The sequence below is a fragment of the Rhodamnia argentea genome, chromosome 7 (assembly GCF_020921035.1).
Source record: "Rhodamnia argentea isolate NSW1041297 chromosome 7, ASM2092103v1, whole genome shotgun sequence".
NCBI classification, from domain to species: domain Eukaryota; kingdom Viridiplantae; phylum Streptophyta; class Magnoliopsida; order Myrtales; family Myrtaceae; genus Rhodamnia; species Rhodamnia argentea.
Window position 1 is genome coordinate 8,365,528 of NC_063156.1, and position 20,232 is coordinate 8,385,759.

The window sequence follows — 20,232 nt, forward strand, 5'->3', positions numbered from 1 at the left end:
CCTGATAGCAATAACCCAACGCCACCATCTCATCATCTTCTCCTCGCTCACTTCTTGGATTCTTCACTTAATACTTCCTCATGTCTCGTCGCATGTTTTGTTGTGTTCCCCATACACATGCTGCATGTCTGGATTATTTTCTTCGAGGCAAACCCTTTTGCTTTACATCGTTTCTTGCTAGCGTTTATTGTTTACTTCGGTTTTTGAATGCGGTTTGACCTGGGTTCTGTAAAGTTGCAGGCAGCTAGAAATCACCATCAGACATCGACGTTTAACCCTTGGAAACAGTCCTGATTTACCCTTTTTTTTGCTTGTGGTGAATGAGTGAACCTTCTGTGCTCTGTGTTGTTGTGGTCGTTCGTCGTCGGGGTCGCCGCCATCGCCTGTCTCTCTGGTTTTCTTTGGAACGTGAGGAGAGAATGCAACGAGGGTGAGGTGAAACGACCACCTACGGGAAGGAACGTGCGAGGACAAAGGCAAGAACCGCTACGGGAGACAGAGGAGGAGAAGATTCTTGCACAGAAAGTAATCAGTGACTGATTCAAACCGAGGTCGATCATGGATTGGCCAGTAACGCTGTTCTTCTTTGAAGGAACATCGATGGGGCAAATCGATCTCATTCATTTCTCAAAACAGTTTGCGTAGAAGGATTTCAAAAAAAGAAAAAAACATCGAGGATGTACGTTCATATAAGCCATCATCACCGATCCTACAGGATCGAGCACGAGGGCTCGCTGTACTGGTATGGGTCCACGACGTAGGTGATCTCGCGGTGCGGGACTCCGCCGCCGATGTACGGCCACATGATGGGCTGCACTGCCTTGTCCTTGCTGCTCTCACTTTCTTTTTTGTCTTTCGCGTCGGCCTCGCTCACGGTCACTATCTCTGCGGGCCCGACGTTCTTCCTGAGCAAAGTGGTGAGCTTAACCGCGTCGAGCCTTTCTCCTACCACCTCGATCCGGTCCTTGTCGTCTCCCACCAGCGCCGCGGATTGAACTCCTGGAGTCGAACCAACAAACGAAAACGGATTGCTATAGAATCCGACACTCAGCCTCATCTACCTAGGATGATTTAGAGAAGACACAACTAAATGGTCTCATCGAGACATAAAAGAATCTAGTAACAATCACCTTCAAAGCCCGTCGCAACTCTCATAGCTTTGCAGCGGGGGGTTAGGGGGCTGAAACAAAGAAATCCGGAGCTGGAGCCGTTCATGCTCACCCGAATCACTACCTTCTGCTGCAGAAACAAATCAAGATCGAAAATCAAGATCTATCAAGGCGAATAACCATGCGACATACGGCGAATTAAGTCGCGATTTTTCTCATCATATTACCTTCATGGTGCTTTGCTTCGTTAGGAACGTAGGCAACTTTAAATTTCTTCAGTTTGTTGGAAGAGTTTGGAGAAAATATTGGAGGAGGATGAAGAGGAAGGAGTGACCGGACTACCTATTTATAACCCCTCCTCGGAAGAAACTCCAACGACTTGAACCAAAGGCCGGGCAGATTGTAGGAGTCAGAAGTCAACCCTCACATGGGAATACAAAGGGCGTGGGGTGGACGGGACCGACGATCTACGAGAAGGAATGACAGTACGAGGCAAGGACCGTTAAGAGAAAATCAAGGGAGAGTTCGTAAGTTATGACCGGTTCAAACTAGGTTTTTTTTTTTTTTGAAAAATGCTTCCCGGACAATTGGTACAATTTCAACCTTAGACTTTAATATCATTATCTCGTGTTTTGCATAAAGTACTCATTCATTGAGAAATTATATGGTCAGAAATAACCGACAATACTATTAGATCGCCGGGCTAGTAGCTTCTTTCTTTTTTGTTGTTGGAGATTTAAACTAGGTTCAATTATTATGTTTGTTGCCTTAATTTTTCATTAGAGGAGCATTGACATTTCCCCAATACAAATAAGAGGATTGACTGTCAACGATGTCTTTAACTAAACATTCGCATGAGGTAAATATCGGATGTGCCAGAGAAAACACTATGACGGGATTTCCATTTTGAAATGAAATTATTTTATCACGAGTACATGGCTGCATATTATACAATTATACCAGGGATCATATCCTATATATATATAAATATATAATTTGATCCTCAAGCTTTCTATTCGTGCAATTACGATTTGGTTAGACTATTGTTGATTTATTATTCTTTGGGATAGGTTCACCAGGAGTCTTAAAACTTGTCAAAAAAGTGCAATTGAATCTTAAAACTTATAAAAAGTGCAATTGAGTCCTAAAATTTGACAAAATATTAAAATCAAGTCTTTTCGTTAACATCGTCAATTTTATTAACGGAAAATTGCCGACGTGGCATCTTTAAATTAATTTTTTATCCTTTGTGGCATTTTTGTTATTTTTTTTGAGATTTTATTTATATTATTTAAAGAAATAAGTAAATATAAAATTTTATTTTAAAAAAACAGAACTTAAAACAAAAAAGTGGGGGAAGGCGGGGCTCGTTGGTTTAGGCCGCCGCCCATTGTCAGAGGGCCGGCGACCTCTATTAGGGATGGTGACCCTCGCTAGGCCTAGGCGAGGGTACCCAGATCCGGGCGACGCCGGCCCTTGCCTAGACTAGCGGCCATCGTCCTTGTCATCATCTTCCTCTTCTTTGAAAACTTCATTGCCTTCCCCAAACTCTTCCCCCATCGTCCATTGCACTTGTCCCTTCCATAAAATCCAGAACAAAAATGGAACTTCAACTCCTTATCTTGGATGGTCTCGGCCTCAACCCCTAAAGCTAGACCGATGCCGCTCGTCCGACATGCGTCTGCTGTCCTCGCTACCCTAGCCATCCTCGCCCTCCGCCTCCCTCCGTCGCAGCCCCAGATCTAGGCTTCCTTACCCAAGCCCGGCGAGGGTCGCCGGTCCTCGCCTAGGGTCGACGGCCAATGGCCCCTCCGGCAATGGGCGGACGTTTTGCTATATATATATATATATATATATATATATTATAGTTTCACTTTCTAAAACAAAATATTAATTTTTCTAAAATTTATTTTAGAAAAGTTATGAATAAATAATAATAATTAATGCTACATAGGAGAGGGAAATTAATTTCAAATGCTACGTCAGCATTTTCCGTTAATAAAATTGACGGTGTTATCGGAAGGATTTGATTTTATCGGTTTGACAAGTTTTAGGACTCGATTGTACTTTTTGCAAGTTTTAAGATTCAATTGCATTTTTATGATAAGTTTTAGGATTTCTAATGAACATATTCCTTATTCTTTTTATGCATGGTAAACGTAGCACCTGTTTTTGCAACATAAGCAAATTAAAGAAACAGTTGGCAAGTGGCAGCGGCACTGCAACCACCGGCTCTAAAGACGTTCGATAACGATCAACGGTGCATCTTCACCGGCTGGCTGGGGTTCCGCCTCTTTGTGGGGCTCGGCTAACTTAAAAAAGGAAAGTTAAAAAAATAAAATAGAAAAAGAAGAGAAAAATAAAAAAGAACAAAAAAAGAAGTGAGCGAGGAGATAGAGAGAGCTCTCGGCCAACTGAGAGCAACGCACGACAAGAAGAAAAAGTGGGCACGGCTTCCTTTGAAGATTCAACTTTGGAATAGGCTCAAATTTTATTATCTTGTTCGTGAGACCGAGGGTTACGAGCTGATCGGTTTCGTTCGTTGAGAACCTTCTCCAAGTTGTCACTCGTTTCCTCCAATCGGTTAGGGTTTCTTTGCTCCATTTTTGTTAAGAAAAATTATTGTATTGTTGATGCTGAGTCTCTAGTGTGTGACTAGAGAAGAATTCGTTTGTATATCCTGCTATTCTTAGTAATTAGTGGAAGTCTTGAGCCATCCCTAGTTCTTCCTTGATGGGTTTTCTACGTGAAATTTTGGTGTTGTCGTCGTCTTTGTCTCCTTATCATTCCAACATTACATTTACATATTTTGAGGTTGTAGCTGGTTATTGCTGGGGTTAAATTGGTTTTGATCGATTTAGTTTTGGGGAAAAAATTTATCCTCAATTAGGTTTGGTGAATTGTTGCCTGGTTCTTCCCAACACCACCTTCACCAACTAAGCAACGGTTGCCACCCATGCCATTTCTACTGCAGCAGTATGGCGGAAGAAGCGATTCTTGCCTCGCCAAAATCGTGGTGAGGGCCGCTAAACATAGTCGGCCCGCCATCCTATAACGAGGGTGAACGGCCATTGCCGAGGTAACCACGAGGGTGTTCGTAGTAGGTTCTCTCCCATGTACAATGTGACGAAGTCCGATTTAACATCACAAGCCAATCTGAATAGTTTCATTGCAATAAAATGAGTTGAATGACGAGACATGGAGAAACATTCATAAGTTGGAGGTTATGAACATTTTAGCAAACGTTAATAAAAGGATTTATAGCATATAAAAAAATGGCGGTATAAAAGATTTTGTATGGAAAGGAAAAGATGAATATTATCCACAGAAAGAAGAGAAAATTCATATCAATGGCACAATCAATACCCGCTAATCCCCTTGTGCCAAATGACCGATGACACGACACGACACGACACGACGCGAGTAATCGAGGCTCAGCTTGAGAATTATTCGAGATCGGCTCTCTAATATTTCAAGCCCAAGATACACGAGTGTCTTGTAAAATTCAGCTTGACAAAAATTTGTTTCGTGGGAATTTTGATCACTTTGCGATCGAACTAGGACTGGAAAGCAAGCCTGTTGTCTGTTTTCCCAATTGCCCGAAATTTATATTGACTTTGGTAGCACGGTTATCTAAATAAATTATTTCCACTAAATCGACCTTATTAAGTTCAAGAAATAGGGAGAACACCTTAGACGGACGTCGAGTCAACGGTACACTTCGCATTATATTTGGTGGCTTCGCCATTAATCTTCCCTTACAACAGATGTATAAAAGTATGGGAAAAATTGTCTAAAATGTCATAAACCTATTACACTTTGGCCACATGAGTTTTAAGCATTTTCATGTTTTACCAATTGAGTCAATCTCACCAATTTTAGTTAGAATTCGCTAACGTGTACGCCGGTCGTCCCACGTGGCATGGCCGATCTTGACATAGACAATAATTCAAAAAATCTGAATCTTTTTATATATTTATATTTTTTTCTTTTCTTTCGTTTTCTTTTTTTTTCTTTCCAAGTCCTGTGAGGGTCGGCCATCCCTCGCCTATGACCATTGACCTTCTCTAGACTTGGTAGAAAGAAAAAGGAAAAGAAAGAAAGAAATGAAAAGAAAAAAAATATAAATTATAAAAGACTAAAAAATTCATAATTTAAGAAAAATAAAAGAATTGTTTGCGTAAGCACCGGCCATCCTATGTGACAATACGAGCGTCAACATCAGTAATTTCCAGCTAAAATTGGCTGGATAGACTCAATTAGTAAAATGTTAAATAGGTTTAGGGCTCAATTATCAAAATTGAAAGGTTTATGATTGAGTTGGCCAAAATGCAATAAATTTAGAACTTTTTGGACAATTTTCTCATACAAGTATTGGTCATGGTTTCAGTAATCTCAATCTTGGAGACCCAATGTAGTCAAAATTAAAGAGAAGTAGTATTGGCTGTAGCACGATCACGAAGTTCCATCTCGGTGAGAATCGGCCATGGACTCGATTCACATCTCAAAATTGCTCATGTAAATAAGATCATCACATCGATGTTGTACATTGTTTGTATGAGGTTGCCGTGCTCGATGGTTGTCGATTGATCCTATAGGGGCCAGGATAGGGGCCAGCACGAGGGTTCGGGGCATGGATCGCAGAAATAGACGATTTCCTGGCGTGGGTACGGCAAGGTGACGGGCTCCGGGGGCTTTTCGGGAGGCTTGTCCTTGCTCTCCCCGGGAGGCTTGACCTCGCCCACGGAGACTATGTCCGCGAAACCGACTTTCTTCCGGAGCAGAGCGGCGAGGTTGACTGCGTCAATCTCTCCGGTCACCACGATCTGGTCCTTGTCATCCACATGCTCCACGGATTGAACTCCTGGAGAGAAATTTAACCAGGGAAACGGCTCAGTTTCGAATCAAAAGGTGGGTTTTTCTTCTTCTTCTTCTTCCTCGGCTGTTCTCAATCTCGAAAGAGGTTTAAAAAAAAAAAAAAAATTCACCTGGAAAGCCAGCCGCAAGTGTCAAAGCTTTTGAGTGAGATCTTTTGGGGTTGAAACAACAAAATCTCGAGACGGGGTCGTTTATACACACCTTAATCACCACCTTCTGCTGCAAAAAGAAACAAGAACGTGAATTCCACTAATCAAACTCATGATTTTCTCATCAATTGATTACCTTCATGGTGCTTGCTTCGATTAGGAACTTGGGGAACTTCCCAAATTCTTCAATTTGCTCGAATAAGATTGATTGCAACTCCTCGGAAGAAGACTCGATGGCTTAAATAGACAAAGACCGGGCATGTCACGTAGCAGTCAGTAGTCAAGCTTGGGGAACGTCATTAAGTCTTTGGAATTTGGCTCTATTCTTGCTGTATATGACTTACGTAATTGGTGACATATGCTTCAGAGATTATTAAACTGCTGAGCATACGACTTGGTAGAAAAATTCCATTCACACAATGGAGTTCGTAAAAAAAATTGACTAAGTATATGATTTTTATGTCCAATCTGGAGTTGTCAAAATGGGTTGAAAACTCATATTGAATAAAACGTGTCACGTATGGGTTAGTCAAGTTTTAATAAATAACCTTCGACCAAAAAAAAGTTTTAATAAATAATCGATAAAAAAAAGTTTTAATAAATGAATTGTTAATGGGTTGGAATTGTAAGCCTAATTATATATGAATTGTAGATAGATTGGTCTTTAAACTCATTTAGCTTATCAAGGTTATTACTTGAGGAAGCCAGCGAGGAATTTTTTAACCCATTTACAACTCTTTAACAGTTTTTATTATTTTATTTTGTCTTTTATTTTTTCCTTTCTTTTACTTTTTTGTTCCAACAAAGCCAGTGGGGGTCGGCGGTGGACTTCATAGCCCTCGCCTAGTGATCGGCGAGGGTCGGGCGGCCTTTGCCTGTGGTCGACGAGGGTCAGCCGGTAGCCCATGCCGAACTTAAAAGGGGAAAAAATGAAACAAAGAAAAACATAAAAAGAAAAAAAAAAGGAAAAGAAAAATAAAAAAGAGAAATTTCATATTTTTTTAAATAATAAAAATTGTCCATCGTGTTTTACCAGCATAATTCTTTTAAAAATTTATAAGAAATAGGTTTTTCTAAATTAGATTAAATATATAAATATTTTAGCAATATGAGTAGGATTTAGTATGAATTGGGTATGGGTCGAAGAATTTGCATTGCAACAAATAGGTCATAAATGGGTATATCGGTGAATTTGAGTTTGACTATTTATGGCTCAATCCAGATCCGATTTGATTGAACGATTTGATAAATCTGTTCGAACCCGAAAAAATCAATCGGAATACCACCCGATTAATCAAATCCATCATTTTTGTCACTAATTAAAGTTCAACAGAAATGCCTTGCCTCTGGAAAAGGGTCCCCCAAATTGACTCTTACCAGCTAAAGTCTCTAATAATCATCGTCATCACCGCAATCATCATCACTTTCTGAGAATGTGAAGTCAAGTCAATGGCATGAGCAGCGGAGGTACTAGAAAGTATAATAGGACGAGGGAATGACCATTACAGAGAAAATCAAAGGGAAACTTCGTGCTCAATCCAAAGTAATGACTGATTCAAACCTGGTTCAATCACTGGTTTCAATCACTGGTTTACCGACTTAATTGATTCAAACTTGAGCGTTCGACCGTCGATAATGTTTCTGTCCAAACATTAGTGTGGGGTAGATATTACATATGACCACGTTTTGCCCTCTAACTCGTTTATTTGTGCTGTGTTGATCCTTTAGCATTCCTTCTTGTGCACCTAAATTTGGTTACATGAAATAGCGATGGTGTCGGCCGGTGACTTGCTATTCTTTTTACGCACTACAAATGCAGCACCTGCTTTCGCAACCCGAACCCAAGGTTGCTGCATCCGTCATCACAGCCCAACCAAGATACCAGTAGTCAGAAGGCCTGTCCACACCTGATATGCCGCGATTAGGCAATGCGGATCGAACTCGTGACATGCGACCTCGTAAAGGACGGGTGACTCCTTTACCGCTAGGCCGATCTTCTTACCGGCGAGCCCACATTTTGATTCTTCTGTTTTTTTTTTTTTTGGGTCGTACAAGGGGCAAATCAGGGTCATGTGGGGCTATACCAATCACAAATTGATGAGCAAGAAATTTCTGAGCTCCCTCTTCGAAATGTCGTGGCATCCGCAACTTCTTGAAGGTCAGTGAAGATGGATGAGCACCGATTCATACACTTTCGTTGTCGTGGCACTGGGTCTCCGGTCATCAATGCGTAGTAGCCCAAGGGTTACGGGAAGGCGCGACAAGACAAGGAAAAGGATGGCATGCCAGAAATTCAAAAGATGCGAGAAAACCTGCTCTTTCACATCGTAAAAGTCATTAGTTCATGTATCAAAGGTGTGTATACACACACGTTTATCACGGACCGGAAGCATAGTTCATGTATCAAAGGTGTGTGTACACACACGTGTATCACGGACCGGAAGCTTCGCGACCCCAATATGCTGAATTTTCTCTTATTCATGTACCCTTGCGAGTAGAGCTTGTGGCGTCGTGATGAAGAGTAAGCGATGTAGAAGAGAAGGTGCAATTGACCGTTAGAGTGACATGAGGGGGATTTATGGTAGAAGTTGTAGGTTAAAGAGATTATCACTTTGAGAAGCTCACAAATTGGTCGGGAGCAGATACCGCTCTTAAGACGAGGCCATGACAAGTTGAAACTAGTTGTTGTGCCAAAGTGTTCCATGTGTCTCGCTCGAGGTGCTTGATGCTTGAGTTAAATAAGACATGATACGATTAGATAAGTGGATTCGATTCGCCGCACTGTTCATATGAACAACTATAGAAGAAATGTTGGCCTGTTGTTCTCAACTCATCAGGCACACACAAGTGCTATTCCGCAGCCAAAGATCCGTCGGCCCATGACACGTGTCTCACGAGATGCACATAGACTCGAGATCCGGGCGATTTTTTTTTTTCGTTTCTTTTTTGAATAAAATGAGTTTAGGCAAATATATATATTGCACGTTTAACATTTTAATAAGAATGGCACTTCGAGATTGCCCCACGCAAGCGTTTGGGTCCACTTGCAATATAGCTCCCTTGTCCCTTGACTTGGCACGAGATTCCCGTCAAATCCCGACGGTGGAATTAGGGATGGCAAGTAGCTGGCGACCGCGATGGGGCCGGGACCATGTTGCCAATGGCTGGCTTCATCGGAGGGGAACTGCTAATTCAACTTCATTCAATTGACACATCCTTTTCATTGAGAGCAATTTAGTCGATATTTCTTTCTTGATCTCGCAAAATCCTGAGTCCACGAGTCAACTTAACCCGAGTCATCTTAATGTCAACAGTCGTGTGGAACAAAACCTGTCTAGAAAAGGGTAGGTGGGCATGTTACGACCGAATAAATTCATGAAGATTATTTCCTTGAAAGGTCAAACATTCTCGTACGGGGTTGATATTTTTAGAATCATATTATATTCTTCTTAAGGAAGATGGAAAATTAAATATATTCAGAATCTTGAAGAGATCAACCAATCCCAGAGGAGAGAGGACCTGCCAATTAAAAAGAGCAAAAGAACAAAAGAAGATTTCGCTTCTACTCATCGACGAATTCCACGATAGGTTATATAGTCAAGTTTTGTTGTCAACAACGCAAGTGCATGGAAATCAGCGGAACCGTCGCCTTCCATCCCGGCCCTATTTTGGATGTGTATCCGGACTTGATTTACTCGAAAATTGGATTGGATCACTCGAAAAATACGTCCGGGAAACCGTTCACGTTCAAACCAGTCTGGGAAGAGGTTCTAATTTTTGGAAATCGGTTGGAACCGGTCCGATTCCCAGGTCCAGGTGAAGACCTACTCGGGAACCGAACCGGTTTTGGAGTCGATTTTTAGCTACTATTAAAAAAAAAAACACCCTTAGTCTTGTTCGCCTCAACTCCTCTGTTTTTTATGGATTGTAATTTTTATTGCTCGCATTAGGGATTGTTGCTTTTTGGAGAATATTGAGCTTTTTATTATTCATCCGTGTTAGGTATCAAACGTTCCTGCACGTGCCGATTTCTAATACTTACCGAATATCCCTCGTCCATTGCGGCTGCAGCTATTATCTTTCAATCTGTATTGGATTCGTTGGTTAGTCTCGCTAATGATATCTAATGGGCTCTATGGGCCCATCATGGCCCAAGTAGGTTATTTTTGGGCCGACAAGTCATTAAACCCATGCTCCTATGTTTGACTAAGGAGTTCTTTCAGACACGTCACTTTGGTTCTATCCCTCGGCCTTTTGTGGAAGGGATAAATGTGCTAAAAGCCCTAAAATTAGTAATGTAAATGTAAATAAGTCTTAAAACTTTCAAAAAGTTCAATTAAGTCCTAAAACTTGCTGTGAAAGTGCATTTGAGTCCTAAAAGTTTCAAAAAGTATAATGAAGTCCTAAAACTAGCCACGAAAGTGCAATCGAGTCCCAAAATTTTCAAAACGTGTAATCGGTGGAAGGACTTGAATAAACTATGTGATAAGTTTTAGGACTCGATTGCACTTCTTGAAAGTTTTTGAAACTCGAATGCACTTTTGTGACAAGTTTTAGGACTTAATTGTACTTTTTGAAACTTTTAGAACTCGAGTGCACTATCGTGACAAATTTTTGGACTTCCAATGCACTTTTCACTTTGTGAAATCACTGTCGAGCCTCCTCGGCCAATACCTCTGCACTTGCCTCGCTCCCTCGTGCGTCCTCTTGTACTCCTCTTGGGGTATCCCCCTACCAAGATCTCCTTCAAACCCGATGTCTCGCCCACCGCAGCCCGGGCCGAGACGGTGCCCGAGTCTAGCACGTCCAAGGAAGTTTGTACTGCTCGGACATCGCCACTGGGATGCACCCCACAAGTACCGCCTCGCGATCCTTCGGTTCCCCACCTCGAGGCCGCTAAAGGCATATGCGTACTCGCTCATCCTCGTTGTTCCTCGGTACAGGACCCCCTCAGGGAGCGCCTTGGAGACCCTTACATCGTCGTCCTTTTCCTTCCAGTGCCACAGTAGGACCGGCCTGATGAGACTCTGCGCTGGGCCAGCAAAAAAATGCCAGCGCTGGGAGGTCCGATAGGGGCAAGCAGCCGGTTAGGTCCAACAAGGGCGAGCAGCCGGAGCTATTGGCATTGCATACGACTTCTCGTTGGAGTAATCATGCAGGACGCGTTGCAGCACGGCCTTGTCGCTGGACGACCGGGTCGGAGAGGCACTTGGGGGTCATCCCGGCGCCGAACGGGAGGGGGTAAACACGAGCTTCTCGGGGAAAGAGTTTGCGGAAACAAGCCGAGGAAGAAGCCCTCCGGTGAGTAGATGTCTCTGCAAACTCCATTGGGGAAAAAAAATGGTCGGCTCTCCTTCGTACACAAAAAAATTTGAACACATTTTCCATCAGCAAGTAACTCCTGCATGTGGATTAAAGAAAAAAAAAAAAAGACATAAAAGAACAACATGGTTAATTTTACTAAACATCTACGTATCAAGTCAAATGTCAAGACTTGTTTGATTGAAATGTATAATTGGTAGTCCAACGTTATGGAATTTAAGCAAAAGCCCTAGTATTATCAAAGCATCGTGTCATATAGTTCATAAGAAAAAGCGTTCCCAAGATCCTCCAACAAGAGCCTTCTTGTATAGGAAGAAGAAAACCCTAAGCTCTATACGACAACAATGGAATGGAGATTATATGAGTCATCTAATTAAGAACCAAATTGACATTGTAACGCGGAGTGGAGATTAAATTAGTCTCTAATAAAGGTCGTTTAAGATATCATTTTGACAAATCGTTGAGCGACGATGACGTACAATTTCGTTTCTTCTTTTCCCTTTTTTACATTTTTGCAGCACCAGGCGAAGATCACGACGCTCTCAACCTTGCTAGATCCGGGTGAGAGGTGGCCGGCGAGGGCTACGACAAACTCCCCCCTCGCTTAGATTTGGCGTGGGCGACTCTCGCCCGTGGCTGGTCGTTGGCCGCTAGCCACCGCGGAGATCGGCCATAGGCTAAAAAGAAATAAAAGGAGAAAGAAAAGCAAAGTAAAAAGAAAATTCAAAAAAGGTAAAAATCGTCCACATGAGTGCTGCTCGTGCCATGTAGATGGCCATCGCAGACTAGACCACCACGTCACCACATTAAAAAATCTTCAAAAGGTTTAACATTAATTTTTTTTATCCGGTCCTATTCTATTCTATTTTACAAGCCACCGTGGGTGCTATGTGTGTGCGCAGGTTGCGAAACACTGCTCCCTTCTTACGCGTCCTCACCCCAACTTCTCCCGAAGGTGGGGATTCGAACTCCCTACCTCTCCTTTCTCAAATGACAAACTGAAAAATTTACGACTGAATTTATAATAGATTTAGAACTTCTTGTCCAATAATTCCCTCACTAGGCTCAACATCAAAACACACTTCAGAGTTTTGGTACCTCGTCACTAATCTACCATCCCAACGGATGCGAAAACAGTAGAAGTCATTATTTCAAAAATCTCTATCTCGGAGATTCCAGCTAGTCAAAATCAGAGAGGACTAGCCTCGGACATAGCACTATCTCAAAAGTTTCGATGGATATCTTCGTTGATCCTAGAGGAGCCAACGCCTGGGGTCAGGGTATGGATCCCCGATGTAGACTATGTCCTGGTGCGGGTACGGCGGCACGACGGCAGGCCGCGCGGTTTCGCTAGGATAGTCTTCGCTGCTCATGGACACTATCTCCGCGAACCCGACTTTCTTCCTGAGCAAAGTGGCGAGGCCCACCGAGTCAACATCCCCGGTCACCTCGATCCGATCCAGATCACCCACCAGCGCCACCGATTGGACTCCTTGAAAGCCACCCGCTAGTTTCAAAGCTTTGGAGTGAGGGTTTGAGGAGCCGAAACACCAAAATCTCGAGACGTGGTCGTTCATCGACACCTTGATCACCAGCCTTTGCTGCAAAAAAAAAAAAAAAAAAAACATATCAACAAGGTGAATTAATTCTATGATTTTCTCGTCAATTTATTACCTTCATTATGCTTGGCTTCGATTAAGGAATTTCTTCAAATTCGAAATTCTTCAATTTGTTCCAAGAATTTTGAGAACATATTGAAGGGAGGCTTGAGGAAGAAGTGAGATACCATTCTCTATTTATAGCATCTCCTTCGAAGAAGAGACTCAGCGGTTTGAACAGAGACTCTCCGTAGTCAGAAGTCAATCTTTTTTTAACATTTAGGTCTTCGATTTTCGGCTTTGTTAGTTGTCCTTTTCTATTTAAATACCTATTGTCCCCGCTCTTCCCCACCGTTTTATATATGCCTTGCATAATTGAGGACATATGCTTCCGAGATTGTTATCGTTAAGCATAGGAGTCGGTAGAAAAATGTCATTCATCAAGTAAATGACTACGTATATACATTCGATATCGAACCCCAAAAAATCTATTGAAATTTGACCGATTAAGAGATGCGATTAGTCCAATCCATCATTTTTTTGTCCCTGTTTGAATTTCATAGAAAGGCCTCCTTCCATATGAAATAAAAGGAGAAATTACTCAATTAGTCTTGAACTTTTCAATCTTGCTAATTCAACCCTAGCATGGCGGTGCGCCCTGTAGGACGACCGGCGACAACCGGATCGACACATCGGTGATTTCCAGCGAAATTTACCAGGAGAGCTACATTAAAATTCTGCGTAAAATTTTTAAGACTAAATTGACAATTATAAATATATGTTAAGTTTAATTGGGAAAATCTTCCCAACGAAAAAGTTCCCCCCAAATTGACTCTTGACAGCCAAAGTCTCTAATGGTCATTGTCATCATCCCCACCTCCCTCCCTCTCTTTGACTTGAGAATTAGGAGTCAATGGGGGCGGTGGACGACCTACTACAAGGAATAATAAAATGAGAAAAGGGCCGTTTTGAGAGAAATCAAGGAAAAGTTCACGCTGCATCCAAATTTATTGACAAATTATTAAAAAAATATACATGTCAGCATAAACCTTACCACTTAGGACGATTGGCTTCCACGTCAGCAATTTTCAACCTAAGTTGGCCGGATAAATTGAATTGGGACAAATGTGAAAATGGTTAGGCTTAAATTGATTTAATTGACAGGTTTATGATTGAGTTAGTACTAATATGATATGGTAATGACTTTTTTGATACTTTTCCCCATAATTAACATGTGTTAGTTTGTGCACAATGAGTGTCTCCAGGTTGTAGAAAAGGCAAAAGACTTGTCTTTCCCGACGTACTCGTGTGATCAATACCTAATGATATGATCTCTCTATGGGGTGTATTTTCCTCGCGACGTGAATCGAACCCATGACTCTATAGAAGACGAGCAACTCCTTAACCACCGTGTCAACGATCTTAATGGAATACCCCCATTTTTTTTTTTTTTTTTTGTTGTTAATTGTATTTTTGGTATCTTAAAGTAACGGGTGGCTATACCAAATTACCAATCACAAACCGATTGGAAGAAATTTTCTCCACTCGAGGGCACAGCCAGTTTCCAATTGTTTAGGAAATGGGAGTTTCTAGATGTCTTAGCTGTCGGTTGTAGTGTAAGTCTCTTTAGTCATTCACAACAATTTTTTTTTTTATAGAAAGAATCCCTCCATTGAGTCTCTTTAGTCATTCATAAAAATGAAATTCTCACGCGTTCACACCAACCGAAAAGGCATACGATGAAAAGATCCTAGAATTGAACTCGTGATTGGATCAATCCAGCCAATGCTTTCATGGCCAGTGAAATTTCTGAGCTCCGTCTTGGAAAGGTCGTGGCCTCCAATTTCTTAAAGATCGGTCACGATAGACCTCGTTTCAAATGGACAGGTCAAATTTTCTCTCGTCGTCGTCGTTGGGGATGGTGGCGCCCACAATTTCGGAGAAGGCAGAACAAGACAAAGGGAAAAAAGATGGCTGCTAGGAATTCAAAAGACTCTAGAGGACCCAAGAGTAATTATTAAACTTTTTGTGTGCTGAATTATGGGTCAAAAAGGGCATAAAAAACCTAGGATTTCACGTTGGAAAGTTGACGGAGTCTAACTTCCCCACTGCTATCTCTTAAGTCGAGAGAAAATATTTTTTTTTTCCATTTGTCCCCGCTAATACCTTCTAATTTTACATCCAAGAGTTCAGACGAAATAATCTAAGAACTTGCTCAAATCCAAAACCATAAAATAATAATTAAAATTTTCATGTGCTGAATTATGGGGTGAAAAGGGCATAAAAAACCTGGGATTTCACCTTGGATATTTTAGCAATTTTGAAATATCTTTAAAATAATTTTGATAGAAATTATGACCGCTATGGTTGATCATCATTATTTTCAATGTTCCGATTTTTAACGGTGTCATTACGACTTTGTAACGTGTGATTTATTTCTTCATAAATCATCCATTATTCTATAACGGCTTTACAACGGTCATATAACGATTTTCTAATGGTTTTGTAATGTTTGATTTTTTCTTCATAAAATCTCCAACAATCATTTTCTTTAATAGTTACCAATCGATTTATGACACTTTCTTAACCACTCTATCTTTTGTTTTGCATATAAATTAGACTCTAAACCACAATTATCGATCTTGGATTGAAAAAGAGAATTTTCATTTCGTCCATATATCTTTCATTTTGTTGCTGGGTTATACACACAATGTTATTAATATTTAGCGCGGAATACGGAAGAAGGTCTGTTGTCTCTTGGGAGGATAGCCATTAGAAGCTTTACGCATTGAGTTTCGTCCGAGAGACAGAATTATCTTTAAAGATAGTGCTCGCACGCCTCAGATAATTATTCCTACTTTTCTCATTTTTTTATATGTCATCTAACATTTTTTCAACATTTCACATCGGAAGTCATTAGTTTATGGATTGAAGGTGTACTTGTACTTGCGTGTCTCACATGTTGCATAGACTTCGGAAACATCCCCCCACATTGCCTTTTTGGTGAAGAAATTACATTCAGTGCAATAAAAAAAGACTGGCCTAGTTTTCTCGTTGACTTCGATATGGTCATCCATCATAATTACCATATTGCATGGGATGTTGGTTTTTTTTTTTCCTTTTTATATAAGTAAACAAAGAAGCATATTGGGACAAAAATTTTGTGGACTCAACTTGCCAAAACTCTCTCGACCACGAAGCAATGTGTATTCTGGGGGAGATGGTGTGGACTTACTCGCAGGACCCTTTGAAGCATGGCCTTGTTGCCGACGATCGGGTCGAAGAGGTGCTCGAGGATCATCGCGACTCTGGGCAGGAGGAAGTAAACATGAGCTCGATGGGGATAGCGGGTGCAGATATAGGGATACTTGCCAATAAAGTCCCCTTTTTACGATATTGCTAATTTATTCATAAACTTTTCAATTGTATCAATTTAGTCCTAAACCTTTTGAAAATTTTTCAATCCAATTCTAAACCTTTTGTTTGGATAGCTGGCCGGAAGGACTACATTGACGAATTATTAAAAGATTTAGAACTAAATTGAAAAATCGTCAAAAGGTTTAGGACAAAATTGATATAGTGAAAATGTTTAAGATCAAATTCGGCACAACCGTCGTTGGGTTGAGCTCGATCAAGTTGAGGAAGAAGCCCGGCGTTTTCGAATTGTTAGGTAAAGTCGAGGTAATTTTGTCCCCGGACAAAAGTTGCTGGGATTTATGGGATTTGCCTTTTCTAATGTCTAAAGTCACCGACAACAAAATGCTCCGATAATCCTTAGAGTTAGTGGATCCCTCCATCGTAATTATGATTCTGCCAATAGGCATATAGCCCTTTTGATAAAGGGAATCGAAGGTAGGGACGCCAGTATCATAAGTGTTAGGTTCGACTCCCGCACTCTGCAGAAAGACAAAGCAAACATTAGAGAGATGAAAAGTAGTTATAGGAGCGACAGACAAAAAAAAATATGCTCTTTATTGTAAGGGTTATCGAATGCGTCAAAGTAGATTGAAAATTCATTTTTTTTAACCCATATTCAATATGGAATAACCCAACGCCACCATCTCATCATCTTCTCCTCGCTCACTTCTTGGATTCTTCACTTGATACTTCCTCATGTCTCGTCGCATGTTTTGTTGTGTTCCCCGTACACATGCTGCATGTCTGGATTATTTTCTTCGAGGCAAACCCTTTTGCTTTACATCGTTTCTTGCTAGCATTTATTGTTAACTTCGGTTTTTGAATGCGGTTTTACCTGGGTTCTGTAAGTTGCAGGCAGCTAGAAATCACCATCAGACATCGACGTTTAACCCTTGGAAACAGTCCTGATTTACCCTTTTTTTTTCCTTGTGGTGAATGAGTGAACCTTCAGTGCTCTGTGTTATTGTAGTCGTCGGTTGTCGCAGTCGCCGCCATCGCCTGTCTCTCTGGTTTTCTTTGGAACATGAGGAGAGATTGCAACGTGGGTGAGGTGAAACGACCGCCTACGTGAAGGAACGTACGAGGACAAAGGCAAGAGCCGCTACGGGGAGACAGAAGAGGAGAAGATTCTTGCATAGAAAGTAATCAGTGATTGATTCAAACCGAGGTCGATCATGGATTGGCCAGTAACGCTGTTCTTCTTTAAGGAACATCGATGGGGCAAATCGATCTCATCCATTTCTCAAAACTGTTTGCGTAGAAGGATTTAAAAAAAAAAAAAAACATCGAGGATGTACGTTCATATAAGCCATCATCGCCGATCCTACAGGATTGAGCACGAGGGCTCGCCGTAATGCTGGTACGGGTCCACGACGTAGGCGATCTCGTGGTGCGGGACTCCGCCGCCGATGTACGGCCACATGATGGGCTGCTGCACTGCCTTGCTGCTCTCGCTTTCTTTATTGTCTTTCGCATCGGCCTTGCTCACGGTCACTATCTCTGTGGGCCCGACTTTCTTCCTGAGCGAAGTGGTGAGCTTAACCGCATCGAGCCTTTCTCCTACCACCTCGATCCGGGCTTGTTCGTCTCCCACCAGCGCCGCGAATTGAACTCCTGGAGTCGAACCAACAAACGAAAACGGATTGATATAGAGTCCGACACTCAACGTCATCTACCTAGGATGATTTAGAGAAGACACAACCAAATGGTCTCATCGAGACATAAAAGAATCTAGTAACAATCACCTTCAATGCCCGTCGCAACTCTCATAGCTTTGCAGCGGGGGGTTAGGGGGCTGAAACAAAGAAATCCGGAGCTGGAGTCGTTCATGCTCACCCGAATCACTACCTTCTGCTGCAGAAACAAATCAAGATCGAAAATCAAGATCGATCAAGGCGAATAACCATGCGACATACGGCGAATTAAGTCGCGATTTTTCTCATCATATTACCTTCATGGTGCTTTGCTTCGTTAGGAACGTAGGCAACTTTAAATTTTTTCAGTTTGTTGGAAGAGTTTGGAGAAAATATTGGAGGAGGATGAAGAGGAACGGAGGGACAGAACTCCCTATTTATAACCCCTCCTCGGAAGAAACTCCAACGACTTGAACCAAAGGCCGGGCAGATTGTAGGAGTCAGAAGTCAACCCTCACATGGGAATACAAAGGGCGTGGGGTGGACGGGACCGACGATCTACGAGAAGGAATGACAGTACGAGGCAAGGACCGTTAAGAGAAAATCAAGGGAGAGTTCGTAAGTTATGACCGGTTCAAACTAGGTTTTTTTTTTTTTTTGAAAAATGCTTCCCGGACAATTGGTACAATTTCAACCTTAGACTTTAATATCATTATCTCGTGTTTTGCATAAAGTACTCATTCATTGAGAAATTATATGGTCAGAAATAACCGACAATACTATTAGATCGCCGGGCTAGTAGCTTCTTTCTTTTTTGTTGTTGGAGATTTAAACTAGGTTCAATTATTATGTTTGTTGCCTTAATTTTTCATTAGAGGAGCATTGACATTTCCCCAGTACAAATAAGAGGATTGACTGTCAACGATGTCTTTAACTAAACATTCGCATGAGGTAAATATCGGATGTGCCGTAGAAAACACTATGACGGGATTTCCATTTTGAAATGAAATTATTTTATCACGAGTACATGGCTGCATATTATACAATTATACTCAGGGATCATATCCTATATATATATAAATATATAATTTGATCCTCAAGCTTTCTATTCGTGCAATTACGATTTGGTTAGACTATTGTTGATTTATTATTCTTTGGGATAGGTTCACTAGGAGTCTTAAAACTTGTCAAAAAAATGCAATTGAATCTTAAAACTTATAAAAAGTGCAATTGAGTCCTAAAACTTGACAAAATATTAAAATCAAGTCTTTATGTTAACATCGTCAATTTTATTAACGGAAAATTGCCGACGTGGCATCTTTAAATTAATTTTTTATCCTTTGTGGCATTTTTGTTTTTTTTTTTCAGTTTTTATTTATATTATTTAAAAGAAATAAGTAAATATAAAATTTTATTTTAAAAAAACAGAACTTAAAACAAAAAAGTGGGGGAAGGCGGGGCTCGCTGGTTTAGGCCGCCGCCCATTGTCGGAGGGCCGGCGACCTCTGTTAGGGATGGTGACCCTCGCTAGGCCTAGGCGAGGGTACCCAGATCCGGGCCACGTTGGCCCTCGCCTGGGCCGGCGGCCATCGTCCTTGTCATCATCTTCCTCTTCTTTGAAAACTTCATTGCCTTCCCCAAACTCTTCCCCCATCGTCCATTGCACTTGTCCCTTCCATAAAATCCAGAACAAAAATGGAACTTCAACTCCTTATCTTGGATGGTCTCGGCCTCAACCCCTAAAGCTAGACCGATGCCGCTCGTCCGACATGCCTTTGTTGTCCTCGCTGCCCTAGCCATCCTCGCCCTCTGCCTCCCTCCGTCGCAGTCCCAGATCTAGGCTTCCTTACCCAAGCCTGGCGAGGGTCACCGGTCCTCGCCTAGGGTCGACGGCCAATGGCCCCTCCGGCAATGGGCGGACGTTTTGCTATATATATATATATATATATATATTTAGTTTCACTTTCTAAAACAAAATATTAATTTTTTTAAAATTTATTTTAGAAAAGTTATGAATAAATAATAATAATTAATGCTACATAGGAGAGGGAAATTAATTTCAAATGCTACGTCAGCATTTTCCGTTAATAAAATTGACGGTGTTAACGGAAGGATTTGATTTTAT

The 20,232-nt window shown here is 41.4% G+C and overlaps 2 protein-coding genes across 3 annotated transcripts; both read right to left on the reverse strand.

Moving 5' to 3' along the window:
* Positions 1-310: 310 nt before the first annotated feature.
* LOC115733033 lies at positions 311-1,606 on the reverse strand. 2 transcript variants are annotated; one of them, XM_030663710.2, is made up of 3 exons: positions 1,337-1,606; positions 1,131-1,236; positions 311-999 (listed from the first exon to the last, which is right to left on the reverse strand). In XM_030663710.2, exons 1-3 carry the CDS (start codon positions 1,340-1,342, stop codon positions 710-712), a joined length of 402 nt encoding a protein of 133 aa, XP_030519570.2. In that variant the 5' UTR covers positions 1,343-1,606; the 3' UTR covers positions 311-709. The 2 variants fall into 2 exon arrangements, with proteins under 2 accessions (XP_030519570.2, XP_030519568.2); XM_030663708.2 differs by having other exon boundaries at positions 1,131-1,239; positions 1,337-1,602.
* A 4,095-nt stretch (positions 1,607-5,701) lies between these two features.
* On the reverse strand, positions 5,702-6,344 carry LOC125312552 (heavy metal-associated isoprenylated plant protein 16). The gene is made up of 3 exons (XM_048282039.1): positions 6,273-6,344; positions 6,098-6,206; positions 5,702-5,973 (listed from the first exon to the last, which is right to left on the reverse strand). The coding sequence occupies exons 1-3, from the start codon at positions 6,276-6,278 to the stop codon at positions 5,702-5,704; spliced, it is 387 nt and encodes a 128-aa protein (XP_048137996.1). The 5' UTR covers positions 6,279-6,344.
* Positions 6,345-20,232: the final 13,888 nt, after the last annotated feature.